Raw genomic sequence first — 23200 nt, forward strand, 5'->3', positions numbered from 1 at the left:
AGCATTTGTATTCTATTACGTCTCTACGGTGATGTCATCGGGATTATAGACTACATCAAAGGATTTAATAAAAATATTTTTAAGAAATAAAAAAAATAGTTAGAACTACAGCAACACCATCTGCACACAATTAACAGTTTTGCACATACATTTTTAATCGATTAATTTTTGCCATCTTAAACCAATCAATTGGATAAAATACAATAACATAAATACAAACCTGTACTTGATAGAAATCATTACAATGTGTTGCGTGATGTTACGGGCTGAGAGTGGGTGGAGCTATGGGTGAATTTTGAATGACATACTATCGACCCGCCCCCTTGCGTCTGACGTTTTCGACGTCAAACGGGACTGTTTGTTCTAGATTTGGGGCGAGGAAGGTCTGCGAGCGCTGACAACCGACTGAAGAAGGTAAAAAATACCATTTTATTAGTTTGTATTGATTACATTGAAATAATAAACGTATGCCTGTGACTCCAAGGACTGAGTGAAAGGTTAACAACGGGCATCGGGGGCGTTTTTCAGGCGCTGTCAGTGTGCGCTTCTCTAAGCGGAGCATGAGCTGCCTTCCCAGGCCTTGCACCGGTTCTGGCACACGCTATAGAAGATGTCTTGTCTTTTAAATAGGCGAGATTAGGTTATAGTGTGCATATTGAATGTTGTTTCTGTATTCTTTCAAAACGTGTCGTAAGGTTGTTTTCATGGCAGTGGACACCCCCGTGCTGTCAGTGTGCACGTTAGCTGCAGGTCGCTATCGCGCTAGCCTGTTAGCTGCTAGGCTGTTTGTTTGTAGCCCCGTAGGCCGTATTCGTGACGTAACGTACGTCTTCTCGGCAGCGTAGGTTACGCAGGACTTCATTAAAAGTGCAACGTACGTCATGTCGAGAATATCAATCCCGTCCTAGTTGTATTCTGAAAGGCGGTTTACGTGTGGAGCTGTCAGCTGCTCACTGGAAACATGGCGCTGCACTGACATGAAAGGTTAACAAGGCAGAGTTGCTGAACAAAGTTGTTAACACAGTGTTTGTAAAATGAATTGTGGCATTACATGTAATGATGGATATAACACAATCAACGTCGTTAGCGTCTTTGCTCTCGGTTAACGTTACATGTTGTAAAATCATAGCTACTCGATAATAAATAATATAAAACATGGCTGATAAATGTAGAAGTAATTTATTTGTTTTAAACTACATTTATCCGCCTCCCTATTCAGGCGTTGTCTTTTATTTGAAGTTGCTTCGACATTGCTTTGCACCTTATGTTAACTATGCACATATAAACGCAGTTGTATCCTGTATAACCTGTGTAAGGTTTTGTCTTTTTGATGTTCGTGGTACTTATAAAGCGTTTCCATAGTGATGTGCTCAGTTAGATTTTATGAGTAATGTTATTGGGAAGTAGTTTGGGACTTCAGGTTTAAAGATACGTTCATTACAATATTGTATTACGTTTTAATACAAATTCTGTTATATTTACTGTCAATAAGTTTGCTGAAAAGTACTTTAAAGTTATATAGTGTGTTGCAGTGTTTGTTTTGGTTTCTTTTTCAGAAAAGAGAGAGCTGTTAAGAACCTTTTTAACAACTTGTAATGAGGACCTGAAGAAGACCATTCAGCAGTTATCAGGGGAAAGAAATCGCTCACAACATTAGAAAGGCAATTGACTGATTGTTTGACATTTCTAAAAAGTTCTAGAAAGGAAAGTTACACACTGTGAAATACTTAAAGGTAGATTACATAAGAATAGGGGCAAAGCAATGTTGCAGCTAATTTACGGCGTCTATACACTTTCAAAATATAATGTAAGGGTCCATTGTGCTACGGTATATTCGTGTGTAGTTAGATTTTGATTAGTTGGGATAGAAAGGGTATATAAATTGGCTTTTATGTGTATCACAAACTTCATGCCACCCCTGCATTAGAGGGGCCTCAGTTGGGCAGCCCCATTTTAAAAAAAAAAGAAGTCTGTATGCGCCCCTATTTATCAAGCTAACATGCTTGCAAGCACGTCATGTTCCTCTGGCCAGCAGCAGGACTGAGGGTTCTGTTGACGGGACAGAGGGGGCAACAAGAGAAGGACAGGAACTCAGCTTTCAACCAGGTAAAAGTCAGACAACTTCCCACTGATTTATGACCGTCTTTTCTTCATCGATCTCCTCCATAGTGACTGACACTGCTTCTGCTGAGGTAGTCACTGTCTGATTTCATCTTAGAAACAAACACAGATAAGACAGGAGGTAGTGATGAAAGTCTCGTTCTGGTCTATATTGTCTCTTTATTGACTTACAAGCAAGAACAGACTGTTTCTGTTTAGTCAAGTTCATAAACAGACAGCAAAGTGCACCGCTCTCTCTTTCATGAAAGTCAATGCAGATCCCTCATCGACGTTCTCTTTCCCTCACCGCTATCTATATAAAGAACTAATCAGTGTTATGTAAAATGAATGTATGCAACTCCATCCATATTATTTTAGCACTCTTTAAGAGCAGCGTGCTTTACTCTCGTGTGTCAAGTAAAATATTAAAAGTCGGCAGGTGAACAAAAGCTATCCCTGTATCATAAATGTTTCAGAGAAATATCTTCAAAAGAAGCAAAAAAACGAAACAGTTGTAACTTCCTCAGGTAACAACATTTCCACCCAATAGCCTCTGTCAGATAAAGAAAGGAAAACATACAAACTTTCAACGAGCATGGTCAATCATGTGTTCATGTGGTCCTATTTGTCCTCAGCTTGGAGGAACATAGTCCTGGAAACTCATTTTTCAGCAGAATCATAAGACACATTCAGAAGAGTTTCTTGCTTGCATATGGAAATGGATAATTGTGCTACAGGAGTACAGTAACATCAGTCAGGATGCTCTATAACTGCTCGGAAACCTTTTATTAAGGCATCAACACTGTCACATGTCTGTTTTAGGCTAAGAATCTTGTAATTAGTGTGTTATCTAAGTCTCAGTCTATCGTCATATTTCCGGTTGGTCAAGGGTTATTCCCAGAAGAAGAAAAAAAACAACATCTTTTGAATATTGCACAGGAAAAAGGAACAAAAGAGATGCAACCTTGATGAACAGGTTGGAAAAAGAGCTACATGTGTAATCCCAACACCATCCAACTTTTAACATTTCATGAAAGGATACAACATTTGTATTTGTCACTGCTGAATCAAAACACATCAATCAGGGACTGTATAACATCTTCAATGTCTAAAATGCTATATTTTTACTTAATTTTTTTAAAAGTTAGGAATGGGCTTGAATTTGAAGTATATGCACCTTGAAATAAAGGTTCAAATTTTCTAATGAAAAGATCCCGTTCTATCTGTGGGGCTCATGGGGTTGTAAAAAAATGTTTCATTTGCATTATTGTTACATTTTAGATTAAATAGGCTATTTTGAAAGTACTGAAAAGTTGTAATTTCTCCTTAAAAGCTGACAAACTTCATTTGAAGTTATTCAACACCCTGTTATAAGATACTGAACAACTTTGTCTATCTCTCTCCCAGGTGTGACACTTGGCCTCTAACCTGTGTGTTGTGGTGTCCTTGCACACACACACGTCCCACTGACCGACCTCCGGTGTTACGTCTCGGAATCGCCACCTCACCGACTGAGAAATGATCACCCAATAGGAATAGACCACAGCTGTAAAGCATCAAACATGTGAGTCTTCAGAATCAGAAATACTAATATCCTGGGGGGACTTTGGGCATTACAGATCATTATATTCATACTAAAGGCAGGGTTGGTAATTTTCTCCAGATGTACTTTTTAAGATTTTGGTTGAAATTGTGAAGAAAATCCTTCATCTGTAGCTGTTGTAAGCATGTAAAAACTTTGATCAATGTCTGCCACGAGGTTCCAATTTGATGAACCAATCATGCCTCCCTCTCTCCCTGCTCGTTCTCTACCCCATGCGTGCACGAGCCCACATGGGGTAGAGAACAAGTTTATACTGTGAGTTTAGCGTTGGCCAATGTCAGTAGTAAAATAGTCACGTTTTTTTTTTTTTCTCACATGAATTATGATAAAGTTGCAAGCGATGAGCAGAGGTCGCTTCTGGAGCAACAGCGCTCGTGCATGTAAGTGAGGGGCATGTAAGTGAGGGGCATGGCTTTGAGGGAGCACAGAGGGGAGGGGGTGGGTGCAGACCAAGCACTGAGCGAATGCTACTTTCAAAATCATGCTAGTTTTTCGAAAATTACCAACCCTGCCTTTAATAGTAACATGAATAATAATTCTATTTCATTTTAAAGCACTTAAAAAAAAAAAAAGGAAAAAACGTTAAGTCGTGCTTCACATACAGGAGAGTGCACAAGTAAAATCCCAAATACATCACACATATCAGCACACATTCAAACATGGTGCAAGGGCTGACTAAATGTAGGAAAACTCTGAACTATATAAAAGAGTCTTTAGAAGCTGTTTAAAACATCAAACACATTTGGCAGACCTGTTCTGGGGAAGACTGTTCCAGAGTTTAGGAGCTGCCACTTCAAAATAAAAGTCAACTCTTGAATTGAAATGTGAGCCAGTATGTACGGATGTACGTATGTCGGTTCCACGCAATGTAGGGCCATGTTAGCAATTACTAACATTTTAAACTGTATTCTATACTAAACTGGAAGCCAATGAAGGGAGGCAAGAATCAGGACCAGTATCTGTTCATAATGTAGCTGCGTTTTGGACCAATTGCAGATGTGCTATGGATCAGTGAATGATGCCTGTGAAGAGGGAGTTACAGTGATGTAAGCGAGAAACGAGTAAGGTGTGTACTAGGAGTTCAGTTTGTTTGGCTTTGATTTTGGCAATATTTCTCAACTGAAGGAAGCAAGACTGAATATGGGTGTAACGATCCCTCGATCTGGATTGATACATCGATTGGTTGATCAAAATAATATTGATGCAAAGTCAAAACATTGATCTACATGGTCATCTTAAAGATGCACGTTTTTACAACCTGGCAACAAGCAGACGGGTTATTTGCTGATCATGATTTCTTTTTATTGGTATACCATCACCGAGATTGTATAAGGTAAAGAAACAGTCTCTCACCTCGCAATCTACCCATAGTGAAAGTAATGCGAGAATCGTGTGATATAGGCTCTGCATGTAAACAAAGAGTTGTCTGCTCGTACTGGCTCCTTAGATGCATTGATTTTAGTGCAACTCGTCTCGTGTTAAATTTAAACATTCTAGTGCCATTGTTTCGATCATGTTGTGCAGCTTGTTGCAGCTGATGTTATTCTGAACTTTCTTGATTTTACTAGGTTATTAATAACACTCCTCAAACAAGGTTCAACTTGTTTTGACTGCTGAGTAAGAATGTCAAAGTAGCACACACAGACAGGCAGAGGGAAACATGGGAGGTGTCAATCAGCATAGTGCGGACCTTGCTTGTTATTATTTTAAAAATCAGCAATAGGGATGTAAAGATTAATCGTGATAAATTGATTCAAAGGTGTCAAGGTTCACATGGGTACTCTGAAAAATGAATCGCAATAATATTGTGAGCGTCAGCAGCTGTAGTGCAAATATTGCAAGAAGACAGGGAACTACACAAATCTCACAACCAACACTCAATCCACAATGAGAAGCTCCAATCACCTCCCCTTGTTGCGAGAAAAAAAACATTAAAAGGCCAAACCACACTGACAAGTAAGTTTGCAGCCCCTAAAGGAATCCTTTTCAGTCATAATTTGTCTAGAGTGTCATTTTGTAAAATGAATTGAGAGAATCGTATCGTGAGTTGAGTTAACATTAAATCCCTAATCAGCAGTATTTGACAGTAATAAGGATGGTGTCACTTACTGCTCTGAGTGATCAAAGAGAGACAGCTGCTCTCTCTCTATCTGTTGTTATGAGGCCTCTTCACTTCATTAATTAACATCAATATTTCTACAACAAAAATAAAATCAATTATTTACTGCATATTCAAGCGATATGTCTAAATAAGGACACAAGGCTGGATCCATAGACTGTATATAAACATCAGTGTTTCCCCTAGGTTTAGAGGTCTGGGGGGTTGGGGGGTCCTGCGAGTTGTTCCTGCATCTCCCGTTTCTGAGCGCACCTGAATGCATCTCTCATTGTCTGAGCACCTCTGAATGCAGCATGCTAACAGCACATCCCCAGAGTAACGGCAGAGAGAGAGACATGCCCAGAAAAGTCCGAAGTCAACTAAGCCGACTACTTTATTTTCTGATGCTTCTTACGGACTTTTTATTATTGCGTGTGCGTCTGTGAGACACAACCACACACACCCAGGCCTCCGCTGGTGAGAGTGTGCTCACCTGTGTGCGCGCAAGTGTCTGTGTGTGTGTGTGTGTGTGTGTGTGCGTGTGTGTGCGTGCGCGTGTGTGTGTGTATCGGGGCGAAACTCCACCGTGCGCGACACAGAGAGCAGAGGAGAATTGTAAACACGTGTTAGTACGAATTTTCATGAAATTCATTCATCTTGGTAACTTTGTGAAATGTACTATTTAAGTCTGTCTACCACCTGTTAGCACTCCTACTTTGGGTGTCTGAAGCCGTAACCTTATATGGGTGAAACACCTAAATTGTAGCAGATCTTTATTTGTGTAGGAGCCAACCATATGTTGTCAACAACTGTTTGCTAGACAAAGAGTCTACATCTGTTACGTATACAAATCAATGTCATGCCATCTTTATTGTTTTATAGTGATGTACCCAAATAGAAAGGAATTTGTGGGTTGCACCTTTTAACAGAATATAAGCAGCACTGTGAACACTGTTACTTTGTCAGCGATTTGTAAGCATGCCTGTTTGGTAAAGTTGTCTGACCTCGGCCGATTAAATGGCGTTATAATCTACAGTCTGTTTCACAATTTCTTCATTGGATTTATACAGCAGAAACAACCCCCACCTAACAACACGAGACCATGTAGAGACAGATATGACATGCCGTCATGTAAATAAGATAAATAACAGAAGGCTATTAAGTTTGTTTAATAAAAGGAGGAGGTATTGACCTGTTCTATAGGAAATGTATCCTTATGACTTCTGTTGTGATCTGGCGCTATATAGAAAATAAAATGAACTTGACCATCAAGGGGGGTGGGGGGTGCCGTTGGGGGGACGGGCCGCCCCCCTAATATAATGGTAGGGGAAACACTGAACATCACCCATTGGTTTTGAAAGGGCTGTTATTGAAGCCCTTCCATGCTGGTTGCCATATTGGAAATGCTGACTATCAAACTCCCGGTCAACCTAACAACAGGCAAAGAGCTGGAGTTAAGGTGGGCCATAAGCCTCCTAACAAACCGGAGGTTACCACTGGATCAAGATTGTTTTACAGTGCAGAAAAGCTAAATGTTGGTGCATTCACTCGATCAGAATGTAGGAAAAACATTTTGGGGCTAAAAGTTTAACATGGTGAAACACAAATGTACATAGCTATATTCATTACAAATTATTATATATATGTATATATATATATATATATATATCTATATATATATATATACATATATTTATTTAAATTATAGTCACAAGTCAATTATTGATCACAAGAAAAACTTGTTGTCCAGGTAATGTTCTGTAATTCACGAGTGGATTTTTGCACAAATTATTGCCCAGTTTAGATTTATTGTTCAAATTAATGAGAATTAAGAACTCTCCTTTCATTACCTGTTTTATTATTCATTTAAAAAATAAAATCAATCAATCAATAAAAATCATAGTTTAACTATGTCAAAGTTCCACAAGGCCAAGAAAAGCTACCCCCCAGCAACCATTTATTACAGGATTGTGGCAAAGAAAGTCATATCCCCTTAAAGCCAGCTTTTAATTTCTTTTTTTTTACAAATTTTGAGCTCACCAATAGCTAAAGTTTGTCATTTCCACTTCTACTTATGAAATATAATATCATTTATTTGTTTGGCTGGTGATTGAATCCAGTAATTTGATGTTCATTTGTACTTGATGATTGAAGAGCATACTACATGCATGCAAATTAGTCGCTTTGCCAACTTGTGCAATTCATGTTGATTCGTGGAGGTTTTTTTTGTGGGGGGCGGGTATGAGTGACAGACAAATATATATTTCTGTCAAATAATCACGTGAGCGAGTGAACTGCATTCACTACAAACATTTTTTACTCAACTGCCGGGACCTGTTACAAAGACGCAACATCACATGTCTGGTTTGCGTGGTTTCAATTGCTGAGGATGAAACAGTGTTGTTCTTGAAAAAGGAAACATTTCCTTGATATATGATTGCCTCTGATAGCAGAGGCTTTTTGGTGACACTGACAGTGAAAATGACTTGAACTGACCCGATGGGAGAGTCGGCTGGTTTCAGAGTTGAAGTGTGATACTGAGACTGGCTGAGATTTGTTTTCAGAGGAAGTTTGTTTCACAACAGAAGTGCTAAAAGCATTTGTTAATTTTCCTTCTAGAGAGTCGACTAAGGAGAGTAATGGCCTGAGGGGGGCTCCCCCAGTCCCACCTGCCCCTGCCAGGTCCAATCTGCCCAACCTGTCGGCTCAGCAACTGAAACCCCGCTTTGCTATGGGAGACGGACTGGAGGCAGGCAGCAGCCAGAACCCTCCCTCTGCCCCACCCCCTCTCTCTTTCAACCCGCCACCCCCCGAAACATGGAACCCCTCCAGACCCAAACGACAGACCAACCAGCTACAGGTACGCACATATCTATTTCACTAATTTTTCACTGTTACTGTTCTTTCACACAAGACTTTAAGTTGATTGAATTTTGTATTTTTTTGTTCATTTTCAGTTCCTGCTCAAAGAGGTGTTGAAGACATTATGGAAACACAACTTTGCATGGCCCTTCCAGAGTCCTGTAGATGCCATCAAACTCGGTTTACCTGTGAGTCAGTGTGTTTAATTTGCCCCTTAATATATTTTATCATCCTTAACACACACAGAAAGCATCTAAAACAGCCACACTTATTTTAATTACTACTCTAGAAGTAGCCACATGTTTAGAGACATGGAATACCTAAATTGGCAGCGGTTACTAGGGAGACGTGTTAAGATCAGTTAAACATAAGTATGGGCTGATATTCGCCCTGTTAACAAATATCGCCCCATCCGCAAATTATATGCCATGCACCAATTTCAGTGGTCGATATTTATCTGTTGTGTTGCATCAATTTAATGTTGACAAGCTAGTACCTAAACTAACTGCTGATTCAGAGAAAAGTTTTTTTTTATTGAACAGAAGAAGTCACCTGTTGGACAAAGAGTTGATTTCAGTAAAGCTGACATAAAGAGTGAAGTGACATACAGATCAGGCCCTCCAAACTCACATTATACAGTATGATCAATATTATACTTTGCATACGTATGTACCTCGAGCTTATCAATCAATTTAAAATGTTTTATTTATTTTTATTTTACCTTTATTTATTCTCGAGAAATCATTGAGGGCAAGCCCTCATTTACAATGACATCGAGAGTACAATTAAAATGAATAAGAGACAAAAAAAAGACCAAAAACAACGAAGAAAAAATAGATAGATTATAAGACCAGAAGAATAAGCAGTAAGCAGGTAACTCCAGTTAACAACATTTACACTCACGAGTACAGTGAATTGTGATCAAGTTTTTAAATTGACCTGGTGTATCTTTGGTAATAAAGTTAGAAAACACAATTGACCCTAAGCTCACATAACATTTAAAGCAGTGTGAGAGTTCTCCTCAGACAGAGCAGAGAAAATGTGAACATGGACACACACAATTGTACTTACATAGTACTAAATACAATAGTGAAGAGATTAAAAAGATGCCTCAACATATAAACAGGACTTTACCTCACTTACTTCATTCCAGATGTTATACTATTTTATCCCTCTACTTGCTCTTTTTCTTTTTTAAGGACTACTATAAGATCATCAAGATCCCAATGGACATGGGCACGATAAAAAAACGTCTGGAGAACAACTACTACTGGAACGCCCAGGAGTGTATCCAAGACTTCAACACAATGTTCACTAACTGCTACATCTACAACAAGGTCAGCCGCTGCTCACGTGTCATCATGTGCCTCATCTGTAAAAAGACATGGTCTAAACATGTGCTTCTGTTGTGATTTCAGCCTGGGGACGACATTGTCCTGATGGCCAAGACATTGGAAAAGGTCTTTCTTCATAAGATCACAGAGATGCCGCAGGAGGAGAAGGAGATCGCTGTGGTCACCAAGGGACGCCGAGGGGGCAGACGGGAGACATGTACGTGTTTGTGATGTAATACAAACTTCAAAATATCAACATTTTACAGTTTGTTCCTTTCAGTAGTGACAACGTGAAGGAGGTTGGGATTGGGTTTGTGTGTATTATTGGTATTTTCAATATAATGGGTTGCATCTTCAATTTTCTACATTACTGCACATGGCTACTTTTTCATCAATCAAGCAGTCAGATAAATGTCATTACAAATGGACAACTGCAGCCGGCGGTTAACCAGTATCAATACCGGAACCGATACAAGATTCTGCCACGAGATGCATTTTTGCCATACCGTCATCCTCGGTTTAAACACACACGTTTGGTTGTAGCGCACACACAATACAACACGGATTGCTAAAAACTACGAGCTACAGTGGTGGGATTATAAAAGTAGCATTAAATGGTGACTTGTTAAATACATCGGCTCAGACTGAAACACCCGACCCTTCTGTATGTCTAGCTGAGACTGAGAGCACAGCCAGCCGCTAACTGATCACACGGCACCGCCACCTCATCATGTCAGATCGAGTATGAGTGTTTATAATGAAAGTGAATTATTGTAGTCCTCCCCTCTCCAAGTTGCAGCAAATAACAGCAACATTAAGTGGTTGTGTTCTCTCGCAGTGCATCTCTTTCAGTCTATTTGGGGCTTCCACAGGATATGTGCTGTAATGGATTTAAATCTCCATTACAGTATTTGTAAGCTTAATGAGTGTTATAACTGATGACTCACTTGTCCTCTGGTGTTTAATGTAGCCTGCTCATGCAGTTGTTGTTGATTTTTTTAAGGTAAACTCCTGCTGACAAAAATATTCAATGTAGAAATGCATTCTGTGTCCTGGCAATATGAAAGTTAACTTCAATTTGACTCATTGGGGGAAGCAAACATCTGTGATTGAACTGGTGTGAATTTTTTCTCTTTTTTCCCTCCTGACAGCTCTGATATCCAAGTCTGATTCAGGACAAGACTCATCCTCCCCCTCCACCACCCCCCACACAAGAGACTTCTCTTCCCCTTCTACGACCCCACAGACCCGCGTCGTGCCCGCTGCCCAAGCCCCTCCCCCCCTGAGCCTGCCTCCAGTCCTGCCCCTGACACAGCCTCTGACACAGCCTCTGATCCAGCCTCTGATCCAGCCTCTGATCCAGCCTCTGATCCAGCCTCTGATCCAGCCTCAGCCCCCACGTGTGCCTCCTACACCCGCCGCCCATGCACCGCATCTGGGACCCTCTTTTCCCCTCTCAACTCCTGACGTCCTAGCACAGGGAATAACGTCTGTTCTCCCTTCGGCCTCGAAAAACCAAGGTCTCCATCAGGCGGCCCCGTTGCTGCAGAGCTCCCCCGCACTCGTTAAGGTAAGTAGAAGTCAGCAGCCATTTTTATGAACCACAATCTGATTTATCCATAACCTCTGATCCCTGCCTGTTCAAGCAGCAAAGGAAGAGCCAGAAGAGGAAAGCTGACACCACCACACCCACAGCCAACGACCAGCTCAGTGAATCATCTCCTGTCTCTGCTGAGACTCGGCCACGTCGAGAAAGCATTCGCCCACCCAAGCAACCCAAGAAAGAAACGTCGCAGCCAGACTCCCAGCACCACCTGGGAGGAGTTTTAGAGACAGGGGGGACTGTGACGCAGAAGCGACAGGACCAGATACGTTCCTGTGGACGCCTCGTCAAAGAGATGCTATCCAAGAAGCACGTAGGATATGCCTGGCCCTTTTACAAGCCTGTAGATGTTAAAGCTTTAGGTCTCCACGACTACCATGACATCATCAAACACCCAATGGACCTCAGCACCATCAAGGTGATTTTATTAGGTTTAATGAGAACAAGAGATAAATTGTTAGGTTTTTTTCATCAAACATCACCTTTACATAGACAAGAACTCCAAAATGTGTATTTATCCAGGCTCTGCATTTCTATTGCAGATATAAATTTAAAGCACCTTTCCATTCTGCTCATACAAATGATCATATGTATTAAAAAAAAATCCAAAAATAAAATTTGCGTTGTTTAAATAACTTCTGAAGTGTCAAAGAAGTATTTGGTTTATGTTTCTACACTTTCTTCATGGAATATGTTTAGTTTTTTAAATTGATGACAGTTTCAGTGCTGTCATCCATTATTATGGTTTATTAACTTGTATAACTTTTCAGTTTTGTTTGTACAGATTCATAGAATATTAAACATTTGATAACACCACATTAACTGATTTCACAATAAGCAGAAAATGCCAACGTAGGTACTAGTGCTTTATTTTCTCAGAGTTCAAAGGGTTAAATATTTGTGTTCATATGAATAAAAAGCATCCTGCTTGCTTTACTAGATACACTTGAGAGGGAACAACGGTATTTCATATCTTGAGACCTTTAATATTTTAGTTTAAAAACCACTATCCTTTCTACACAACTTTGTGTTAGACTACATCAAGGGATGAAAAGTGTTTCATTACTTAAAGAATGGGAAAGTTTTAATCACAGCAGTGTTTTTCTTCTGTCTCCTTCAGAAAAAGTTGGACAACCGACAGTACAGAGACGCTCAAGAATTTGCTGCAGATGTCCGGTTGATGTTCTCAAACTGTTACAAGTACAATCCCCCTGACCATGATGTGGTCGGCATGGCACGCAAATTGCAGGTAATCAAACACATCGTATAGATAAACACATCCATGTATATATGTATAGAAGACTGTATGACCAGGACTGAATACATGTACTAAGGTGCCCAGTAGAGCCTGATCGATACATTAGCCAGCCGATACAATCGGCCAATATGCATGTAGTGCATATGACTAGCGTTGAATTATAGTAGCACTTCTGTTTCTGGCTGTCACCAGCAGAGTGTGCTATATGGATTACAGCTAGCATTCAAACTCTCAACTGGCATGCATATGCCCAGGTACTTTCCAGTTGAGTGACCATCTTGTCTATGTTATAATGTATTTCATCCACAAGTGTTTGATAAAGATATCGGCTGATAAATCGGTATCTGATTTTTTTCTCTCCAATATCGATATCGTAATCAGCCCCAAAAATGTCGGTCTGGCCTAGTGCCCAGGGCACAATGAACCTTGAGATAAGAGTAATGTCAAATAATTGCACTTGTCCTGCCACGGTTCAAGTTGAGTTCACTGTTGTCCTGCTATGCTTCTTTCAAACAGGACGTGTTTGAGATGCGTTTTGCCAAAATGCCCGATGAGCCAGAGGAGCTCGTCCCTGTTCCCACCCCGTCAACGGCCCTCCACCCTGCCCCCTCCACTCGACAAGTCCCGCCTCCTTCTGCCGTCTTTGAGGACGAAAGCTCCAGTTCCTCTGAATCGGAGTCCTCGGGGGGAGACTCGGAGCATGAAAGGCAACAGCGATTGGCAGAGTTACAGGAACAGGTTAGAGGATGGAAAATGAAGGGGGAGGGAGGCTAATGAGACACGACAGGTGGGTGGGCCATGCAGAGCAGCTTTACCGACTGTGGGTGAACGCTGAAGCTCCAAGAAACATATTTGCATGCTACTATCTCTTTGTCCCATAAGATCACAACGCTGACTGTGTGTGTTTGTGTCCTTTAGCTTAAAGCCGTTCATGAGCAGCTGGCAGCACTTTCCCAACCTCCAGTCAGTAAGCCCAAGAAGAAAGAGAGGGAGAAGAAGGAGAAGGAGAAGGAGAAAGAGAAGGAGAAGAAGAAGGAAAAGTACAAGAAGAAGAGTGGACCAGAGGAGCCTGTGGAGAGCCCTCCCCATGTGACAATTCAGACTTGTAAGAAAAACAAGAGCAGCAAGGAGCCAATAGTTGTAAAGAAGGAAAGGAAAAAGCCTGGGTGGGTGTTCCAGAAGTAGAAAGATAAGTGATGTTACTGTATCCACGTTATCAGGAGTTAATCTTATTATTTTGTCATTCTCAGTAAGAAAGAAGGAGTTAAAAACAGCCGCCCAGCTGTGGCCCTTCCACCCGGGCCGACCCCTCTGGTCCCTTCGGCCGCTCTTGAAGCAGAGGATGACGTGGGTACGTGTGTTATAGAGATGCTAACATAACGCTTTATGTCCTAAACAAGGGCCCAGTATTAACCCGCTGCCATTCTTCCCTCTGCAGATGTGTTTGGGGCGGGATCCGCTGAAAGGGGCAAGCCGATGTCGTATGAGGAGAAGCGCCAGCTGAGCCTGGATATCAACAAGCTGCCCGGTGACAAGCTGGGCCGCGTTGTGCACATAATCCAGACACGAGAGCCATCACTGAAGAACTCCAACCCAGACGAGATAGAGATCGACTTTGAGACCCTGAAGCCCTCCACGCTGAGAGAGCTGGAGAAATACGTCTCCAGCTGCCTCAAGAAGAAGAAGAAGCTGTCAGGTAGGCTGTTTGGGTCACAGTTAATTAACTTTCACTCTAAAACCTTTTTTTTTTCTCAGTGTTAATTTTCTGATTGTTGTGTGTTTTGTTGAGCAGAGAAGCCTTCGGAAATGTCAAACATGACAAAAGTGAAGACTGAGACATCATCTTCTGGCAGCAGTGACTCCTCTGATAGTGAAGACTCTGAGAATGGTAACAGTCATACTAATCATTAGATCATTAGACTCTGAGAATGGTAACCAATGTTTTTTTTTATTATTTAAGAACTACTACCTGTGATTCCTTCATATGTGTTACATTACACACATCATAGTCTTCATTGAAAGGCTTTATCAGCAGGAACAACTGTATAACAATATTTAACTCAAACATGTCTTTGTCTTGCAGGGCTGGTTCCCAAGCAGCAGAAGAAGAACTCAATTAACAGAGATGCAAAGAGACCGCTACTCCAGGAGCTGAGCAGCGGAGTGGCCCCAGTTGTTCCACAGCCACCCATTCAGCCTCAGGTTGTCCAGGCCAAACCACGATTTGTCCCTCCTCCCCCGGTCACCGTCTCTGTCCCGTCTCTGGACTCCCAGCTGCTGGGCTCTGGATTCGATCCCCTAGCTCACTTCATGAATCCTCACCTGGCGCAGTCCAACTCAGAGCCAAATCCGAACATTACTCCTGCCGGTGCCCCAGTCCCATCCCGCCCCCTCAATGCAAACACACCCACCGGCCAGACACCCACTGAGACGCACCCTTTCCTCAACCAACACCCCATCATACCTTCACCAGGTGTGTACACTGCAATAACACAACTCCTCTTGAGTATTTATTTAGACCTGGCAATGGATGATACTTTAAAAAATAATTTGGCGTTTCCCAGGGATCTCCCAGTCCAATCTTAAAAATGGAGACGGATAAAGCAGTTTATCTCACAGGTAGTGGATAAATTAGCAATATTGAGCCCTATTCAGTTCATGTTTAACATCAGCTAGGGCTGCAATATTATCATTTATATTATTTTTCATCAATATTGAAATCCAAAATATCAATCATACATTTTACATGCTCTTTAAAACAAATTTTAAGGACTTATTATGAAGCAGACCTGTGTCACTCACTGTTTAGTCATGCAATTGTTGGCTGCAGTCGTTCATTCATGGCATTTCAGTCCCTATGCAACAGCTCATCCAAAGCCCTGCAAGCACAAAATAGAAAAAACAATTCATGTCATTATGTAATGGGTTCATAACTAATGGAAACAGCGGAAATAAACACTTAAAAGGCTACAGGTTCTAACAGTAACTCAGGCACTAGGCTGCCCTGAAGCAGCAAGACATTCCCTTTAGACAGCAGCTAGGCCAAATGCATCAAATATTTAGTTTTTTGAAAAAAGTAATAAATTAACAAGTTAAAAAAAGGGATAGGATGGATGCTGCATTTGTTTTCTATGTATTATAGAGCTGTTAAAGTGTCAGGTTTATAACTTTAGAGTACCTGAAGTGTTCACTGTGCAGCTGTACTATCAAGGAAAACAGAAGTATTGGAGCTGGACCAGCAGATAACTATTAAAAAATACCTCAAATTTAGATTGGGGTGAAAAATCTGGATACTCTATGTACCTCAGTCAATCTTTTGGATCTACTGATTTATCATTCTTTTGAATTAATTTATTGTTTTGGTCTGTAAAATGTCCGAATACTGAGTATTTAAATTCTTTTGTTTATTTTTTTCTGATCATTTCTCATCCTCTTCTTCTTGTACCGTTTTGCAGCGATCCACAATGCTCTTCCCCCACAACCCTCAAGACCTAGCCACCGAGCAGCCCCACTCCCTCCTAAAACCCCCCAGCCTGCCCCATCATCGCTCCCCTCCCTGCCTCCATCGTCCTCACCTCAGCTTCAGCCCTCGCTTCCACTTCCCCTCCCCCAGCCCGTTCCCCGACCCCGCGTCCCTTCACCCCCATCCCACGGCATCTTGGGCACCCTCTCGGCACAACCGCCCCAAGCCCTGCTGGAGGATGACGATGAGCCGACGCCCCCCAGCTCTGAAATCACGCCCCTCAGTCAGGTTCACACCTTCCTGCAGTCGCTCCAGGCTCGACCTCCTGCGCAGACGCTACACACGCTCACTCATTCGCCCGTGCAGGGCGCCTCTCAGCTCATGCAGTCAATAAACGCACAGTCTGTGACCACATCGAACCCCACCCTGACACAAAGACACAGCTCGAGCCACGCACATATGCGACAGCCCTTCCCACATATGAACACGTCAACGCCACAGCAGCAGAAGGGGGTCGCCCTGCAGCAGAAGGTGCATCAGATGCAGCAAATTCAACAACATCTTTCGCCACGCAGCAAAGCGGAGCCTTTTGTAGCCGGTAAGATATCTGAGTCATCAAGATGTGATTTCTTAAAATGTAGATCTAAACCCCCAAGATGTTCTTAGGGAAAAGATGAACGCACTTCTTCTTCTAACTCTTCTCTTATTTAAAGTAAACAGTGCTGTTAGGGATGGAGACCAAATAAAGTACACAACGACAGAGAGTCACAACATTTTCAAAACCAAACAAACATTTAAAGTATATCAACAGCAGCAGAAATAATTCAGATATAAAATCTATGTTTCACACACTAACTAATCCATGACTTCAATAAAGGTAGAGACCTTGTCAGTTTCTATGCTCCCTATATCTGGAACAAACTCCCAGAAAACTGCAGGTGTGCTGAAACTCTCAGCTCTTTTAAATCGAGGTTAAAGACACACCTGTTTACAGCTGCCTTTCATTAAACAATTTTAATAAGATTTTAAACTTTAACTCGGCACTGTAACTTTTAACTCTTTATATTTTTACTTTATTTATTTAAACTAATTTCATTTGAATTATTTTTATTTGAATATATTTTCAGATTTAATAATTTCAGTGTTTTTTTTATTTTCTATTTTAATGTTTGTTTTCTTTCCTCTGTCATGATGCTTTTGATGTGTGGAGCACTTTGAATTGCCTTGTTGTTGAAATTTGTTATATAAATAAACTTGCCTTGCCTTGTTTGGAGGCAGAATGGTGCGGCAAAGTTGATCCGCCCCTGAGGCAGCATCGAAGGAAGTAACAGGCAGGGAGACATTGGCAATGTATAATGTTGGAGACAGGTGGGAAGGGTATAACAATGCTGTGTGTGTGTGTGTATGTGTGTCTGTGTGGAGATACACATCATGGCGCTTGCGCTTCCACAATGCCAAAACATAATCCGAAACCACTCAATAAGACACCAGTATTGTGCATATGACACAATCTATAACAACATAAGCATAATAATGGCAGAACTTTGTTTTGGTGCTGCTTTGGAATATCAATCTAAAGAGGACTCAGGTGACATGTATTGAATCATACCAGTGTCTCACCATGTGTCGTGGAGAAAGCCAGTTTTTCTCTCCTAAAACATTCTACCTGCAAAAGGTGGATGCAGCCAAAGATGCTTTATCGTGTGCCTCTTGCTAATTAGCTGGCCCTTTAAAATATTAAAGAACTTACAACATTTAACAATAATCTGACAGAAGCAATGTTCCTCTTGTGATACTTCACTTCAGCATTCAGAATATTTGTTCGCACAATGTGCTGTTTTGTATAAGTTTCTGCACATTAAGTTATATTTCCCACTGAAATAGTTCATGATATGTAGCATTTCTGTAGTAAGATAGTTGATTGTATCGTTTGTCTCCTGTGTTTAAGGTTGCCTGCGTGAAAGCCCTTCTCCCCTGATGATGCATTCTCCACAGATGCCTCAGTTCCACACAATGGGACAGCAGTCACCCTCACAAACAAAGAAACATGTAAGTGAGACACCTCTTCATTTGTGTTTGTGTGTCCTGACTGCACACGCCAGCACAGAAGTTGTAGTCATCTGGGGGTTTAGGTGAAATGAGTTCAAACAAAAGTCGTCATTTATAATGCTGAAATACATCTGACAGAGTTTCTATTTGAAGTCTAGGTTTTTGTTGTTTTATTTAGATTTATTTGAGGGCTTTTTGTGCCTTTATGGAAAAGACAGGTTAGTGGATAGTGGGAATCAGAAAGAGAGAGAGAGAGTGGGGAATGACATGCTAGAAACGAGCCACAGGTCGGATTCAAACCCTGGAATGCACTTTGAGGACCACAGAACATAATGCGCAAAACGAACCACTCTGCCACCTTCATACGAATGTTCTGTGTGTCTCTCTGTAGGAGCAGAGGTCCAACCTTGTCGGGGTCAAAGAAGAGAAACCTTCCCATTCGCCTGTTCTACCCCCCTCGCCCTTCAGCCCTGTCATGCGTCAAGACACACACAAACCTGACCACAAACACAGTAAGTGAGAAATGTTTACGTAGAAAACAATGACTCGTATCTGAAGCTTAAGAACGTAACATTTAAGAAGCTTTTAAACTGATTTGCCTGCATTTTAGCATCCAATGTTGAGCAGAATCAAGATTTCTCTTCTGTTATTTATGAATGTGATATGTGTGGAAAGGTTACCTTCAGTTTAAGATTTGCATAGATCTACAGCTGCTTTACAGAATTACACTTTTATTTAGGGTTAGGTTTAGTTTCCATGTGTTGTTGACCCCATTTCCCTCTCCTCAGGATTAGACTCAAAGTCGTTGGATAATTCTCGAGCTGGTTCCCGCCTCACAGACTCCCCAGTAACGCCTTGCCCTCAGCAAGACATCAAAATCAAACAAGAGCCCAAAACTCCTGTTGCTGCCAAGAAGACACAGGTATGTTAGATGAGACACTCGTGTTTTCAGCCACATCACTCAGAAAATTCCCCAATCAGATCGGACATTTTTTCACACCATTCTTTCCCTGTTCTCTCCCAGGATGTGAAGTTAAAGAACATCGGCTCCTGGGCGAGCCTGGCTCAGAAGCCTCAGTCCACGCCAGCCTCCTCTGTGCGCTCCTCCAGTGACAGTTTTGAACAGTTCAGACGAGCCGCCAAGGAGAAGGAGGAGAGAGAGAGACAGCTGAAAGCACAGGCTGAGCAGGCCAGGAGAGAGCAAGGGAAGCTACGGTATGGGAGAGAAAGAGAAAGTGTAACAGTCATGAGTTACTACTTTTTCAGGATGCAAAACTAGACTTAAAATAGAACGACGCAGACGAACAGCAGTCCACAATACAACGCTATCATGAGAGTTTTTAGCCTTTATATCCAAAGAATCACAATATCAACAAAAGAACAGAGAAGAACATACTGGTGTACAGAAAACATAATGAAGCAGTTTAATTGATTTAATGGAGATTGCAACCTTCGCATGCGCATATGAATCTATGAAATAATAATACTGGTAGAGGTCTAATAAATCTGGCATTAGTTGGGATATATTGGAAGATTTAACAGGCCAACTCCATCCGGGCTATCTAAGTATTATTATTTATTTTTTTCGCAGCCGTGACGATGATGACACCATGGAGCAGGCTCGTCGGGTGCAAGAAGATACCCGCCGTCGCCAGGAGCAGCAGTCACCACTGGCTCCCACACCTCCAGCTTCTACCCCACCTACTCACTCTCCACAGGCTCCGCCCCCTCCGCAACAAGCTCCGACTCCACCCTCCTCAGCCGACCAGAGGGAGATGGCACGTCGTCGCGAGCAGGAGAGGCGCAGGAGAGAGGCGGTATGCATGAGAATAAAAACAACAATACCAAAACTCTGCTCTTTTTTGCTACTGATGTTGATCACCATGGGTGTCATAGCGGGGAGGAGAGGGGAGAAAGGGGTCTCTTATCGGGCCCGAAATAGAAACATAGATGTTGTTTGGATTTGTTTCTCTGTAAATCATTACTTTCATATTAAAGGTAAAATAGGCCAAATAAAACAACATGCTTAACTCTTTCTTGACTCTTAGAATAAATAAAAATGGACGACCTTTAGATGATTAAAAAGAGGAGTCAAATGCCAACAAAAAGCAATTCATTGATCATGTTTCAAGTATGTAGTATGTAACACAAAGTTACAATTAGAGTAGTCACTATACTGGAATTTTAAAACTGATATGATACAAGTAAAAATCTAACTATAATACTTTCAATAGCTGTTGAACCAAAAATAACAATACATTTAATAATAATAATACATTTTATTTATAGAGCTCTTTTAAGGAACTCAAAGACACTGTACAATAGTTCAATAGAAGTTCTGGGCACCCAATGTTGTTGTTTATTGTATCAACAAGAATTTCAAGTAAACTCCTGCACACTGCATACATACATTGGCAACATTTCGGTACCAAAACATTGACGATGCCTTTGTTCAATTTAAACAGTATCAGGAGTTTACCTGGAATTTTTCCCGTGGACTCATTCTTCTCTCACGCATGTGAATTAGACGTCGATTTTAAAGCCAAGCTGCGACTTTTTGACCAAATCTTTAATCAGAATAAAGAGAGATTGTTTCTTGTAAAAATGGTTGGTAACAAAAAGAGTTGAAGGATTAACATTTTGACGACCTTAACTAAAAGCTTTTAAATATAATGGAGGTGTGGTTATAGCAATAGTTGGCTGAAGGTGTGGCGGAGAGGCCCGATGTGATGTATTATTGTGTGGCACCGAAATCCTGTCAACGCTGCTGTAGATCACTCTCATATTCTGAGTTGCAAAAGGGTTTAAAAATGTACCGATGGCATTTGCAAAATTCGATCAGGATTAAGAGAAATTATGTAGTCTAGTTGGTGTATCTTTAAAAGAAGTTTTTGAGGAATGGATCCTTAAACAGAGAGGAAGAGGAGGTAAAACGGCTTGTTTAAAGGCTTTATATGCGATTTTTTGATCCAGCAGATGTCGCCCTTGAGCACCAGCATGAAACCAAAACAACTCGCGGTGCATTGTTGTGTTAGCATGCTAATGCTAGCAATCTTTATTATGCTCCTATCTTCACACTGCATGTAAATTTACCTGAAATGAGCGTGATCTAGAAACACAGTTAAGTAGTGAGTACAGTATGTTATTCTTCTTTTCTCTAGTCCCTCAATTAAACAACTTTTATACGCGAGGGGAGGAGTCTGCTGCTGTCCAGGCGATGTAAACAAACTGAAAATATGACTCTGAAAACATCACAGACAGTGGGACTCGGGTGTTACACCCATTGTAGACAGTCATTACTCACAGAGTTATTTTCAGAGGATATACTTGATTTCTATTACATTGTGTGAAAAATCACATATAAAGCCTTTAAGAACTGAAACCATGCAGAGCTACTCGAGTGAAGTGAAGTGCCAGAATAAGACACATAGTAGTGAAGGAAATGATCACAATACAAACAAGCTTTTTAACAACAGTCTTTAATTCTATTTCTCTGTTTTCCTCTCTGCAGATGGACACCATTGATATAAACTTTCAGAGTGACCTGATGGCCATCTTTGAAGAAAACCTGTTCTGATCAGGGAAATGCAGACGGTGGGAGTGAGAGAAGGATCTTTGGACACACATTTACAAACATGCATATAAAACCACAAAGCTCTGAAACACAGTCACTGCTCTCATACACACACACACACACACGCACACACACACACACACGTAAACACACACACACACACACGTAAACACACACACACACACACACACACGTAAACACAGACTTGGTAGTAGCTGTCCCTTTCTCTCAGTAGTTGAAACAGCTGGCTTGTGTCATGTGAATGAGAGGTGGGGGAAGTGACATTGAAATAAGCAACCCTCTTTCTCCAATGTCGGATACGTTTTGGTGTCTGGCTTGGTGTTCATGGTTGTTGGACAGTGAAATCATCAGATAGTCAGCTCCCTCAAGGAAACATACAAGAAAAGCCGAATAAAACAGAGGGGACAGAACTTTTACATAGAAAATTAATTGTTTAATTTAAGGAAATCTATGAAACCTTGTTCTTTAAATTTGTGAGTGGAGAGAAGGAGGTGGAGAAAGGAACAGGCGAACAAATTTACAAACAGACATCACTGTTTTACTCTTTTCTCCTAATCTCTTTTTATTTTTGGATTTTAACCGATGCTGGTGGGCTCTAGTCTGTCGGGCACCTGAGAGTGGGTTGTTTTTCTCTCAGGACTCAGTGGGAACGCAACACACACGGCCACATACGTTTTCTGATCCACCCTTCCTCCCTTCACTTCTCCTCTCTCTCTCTCTTCAGTCAATAACTGGAGGGATGGAGGCGTCACTGATACTCAAATATTCGATGGAGATTAGGAAGGGGAGCGGTCATTTAGAACGTCTCAGAGTTCGTCCTTTGCCTTAGCGCTCTGGCCTGTAAACTAACAATCGTACCCAACAAATTATACATATTATATATATGAATAGATACATGAATATATATTATATACGACTTAACGTCAACGCGAAAGAGCATGAGAGAAATTAGGATTTCGGGGGGGAGCAAAGCTCGCCTCTTTGTTCATCTCGGAGCTCTGGTTTTGATTTTGTAGAATTTACTGTAAAGAAGAAGAAAGAACTTTTTTTATAATTCTATCAAGAGGATTGTTTCATCTGTTTTATTCTCTCTCATACCTTTTTTGTTTCTGTTTATTTCTTCTCGACTCTATGCCAAAACCAATCTATTGAGTGCTGAAAGTTCATTCACATTTTTTACGTTTTAAGATGCATCTTCTTTTCACTTTATATTAAAGGCTACGTTTTTATCGCTA

General features: G+C 41.2%; 1 protein-coding gene across 2 annotated transcripts; it reads left to right on the plus strand.

The window, feature by feature from the left end:
- Positions 1-329: 329 nt before the first annotated feature.
- Positions 330-23200, plus strand: LOC132987451 (bromodomain-containing protein 4-like). Of its 2 annotated transcripts, XM_061054530.1 has the most exons (24): positions 343-414; positions 1557-2106; positions 3508-3664; positions 8421-8661; positions 8759-8851; positions 9863-10000; positions 10082-10214; positions 11149-11325; positions 11374-11567; positions 11644-12018; positions 12721-12849; positions 13375-13596; positions 13777-14024; positions 14109-14209; positions 14297-14554; positions 14651-14746; positions 14942-15331; positions 16314-16919; positions 18270-18370; positions 18762-18882; positions 19159-19292; positions 19395-19585; positions 19962-20187; positions 21882-23200. In XM_061054530.1, the coding sequence occupies exons 4-24, from the start codon at positions 8533-8535 to the stop codon at positions 21945-21947; spliced, it is 4128 nt and encodes a 1375-aa protein (XP_060910513.1). In that variant the 5' UTR covers positions 343-414; positions 1557-2106; positions 3508-3664; positions 8421-8532; the 3' UTR covers positions 21948-23200. The 2 variants fall into 2 exon arrangements, with proteins under 2 accessions (XP_060910523.1, XP_060910513.1); XM_061054540.1 differs by lacking the exon at positions 1557-2106 and having other exon boundaries at positions 330-414.

Source organism: Labrus mixtus, chromosome 2 (genome assembly GCF_963584025.1).
Source record: "Labrus mixtus chromosome 2, fLabMix1.1, whole genome shotgun sequence".
Lineage (NCBI taxonomy): Eukaryota > Metazoa > Chordata > Actinopteri > Labriformes > Labridae > Labrus > Labrus mixtus.

Excerpts from the sequence above, each read along its gene's own strand:
- LOC132987451 (XM_061054540.1), top strand. The coding sequence starts at position 8,533 with ATGGGAGACGGACTGGAGGCAGGCAGCAGCCAGAACCCTCCCTCTGCC. Across the intron at positions 13,597-13,776 it reads TGGCAGAGTTACAGGAACAG|CTTAAAGCCGTTCATGAGCA; the intron begins GTTAGAGGATGG and ends TGTGTCCTTTAG. Across the intron at positions 18,883-19,158 it reads CAAACCTGACCACAAACACA|GATTAGACTCAAAGTCGTTG; the intron begins GTAAGTGAGAAA and ends CCCTCTCCTCAG.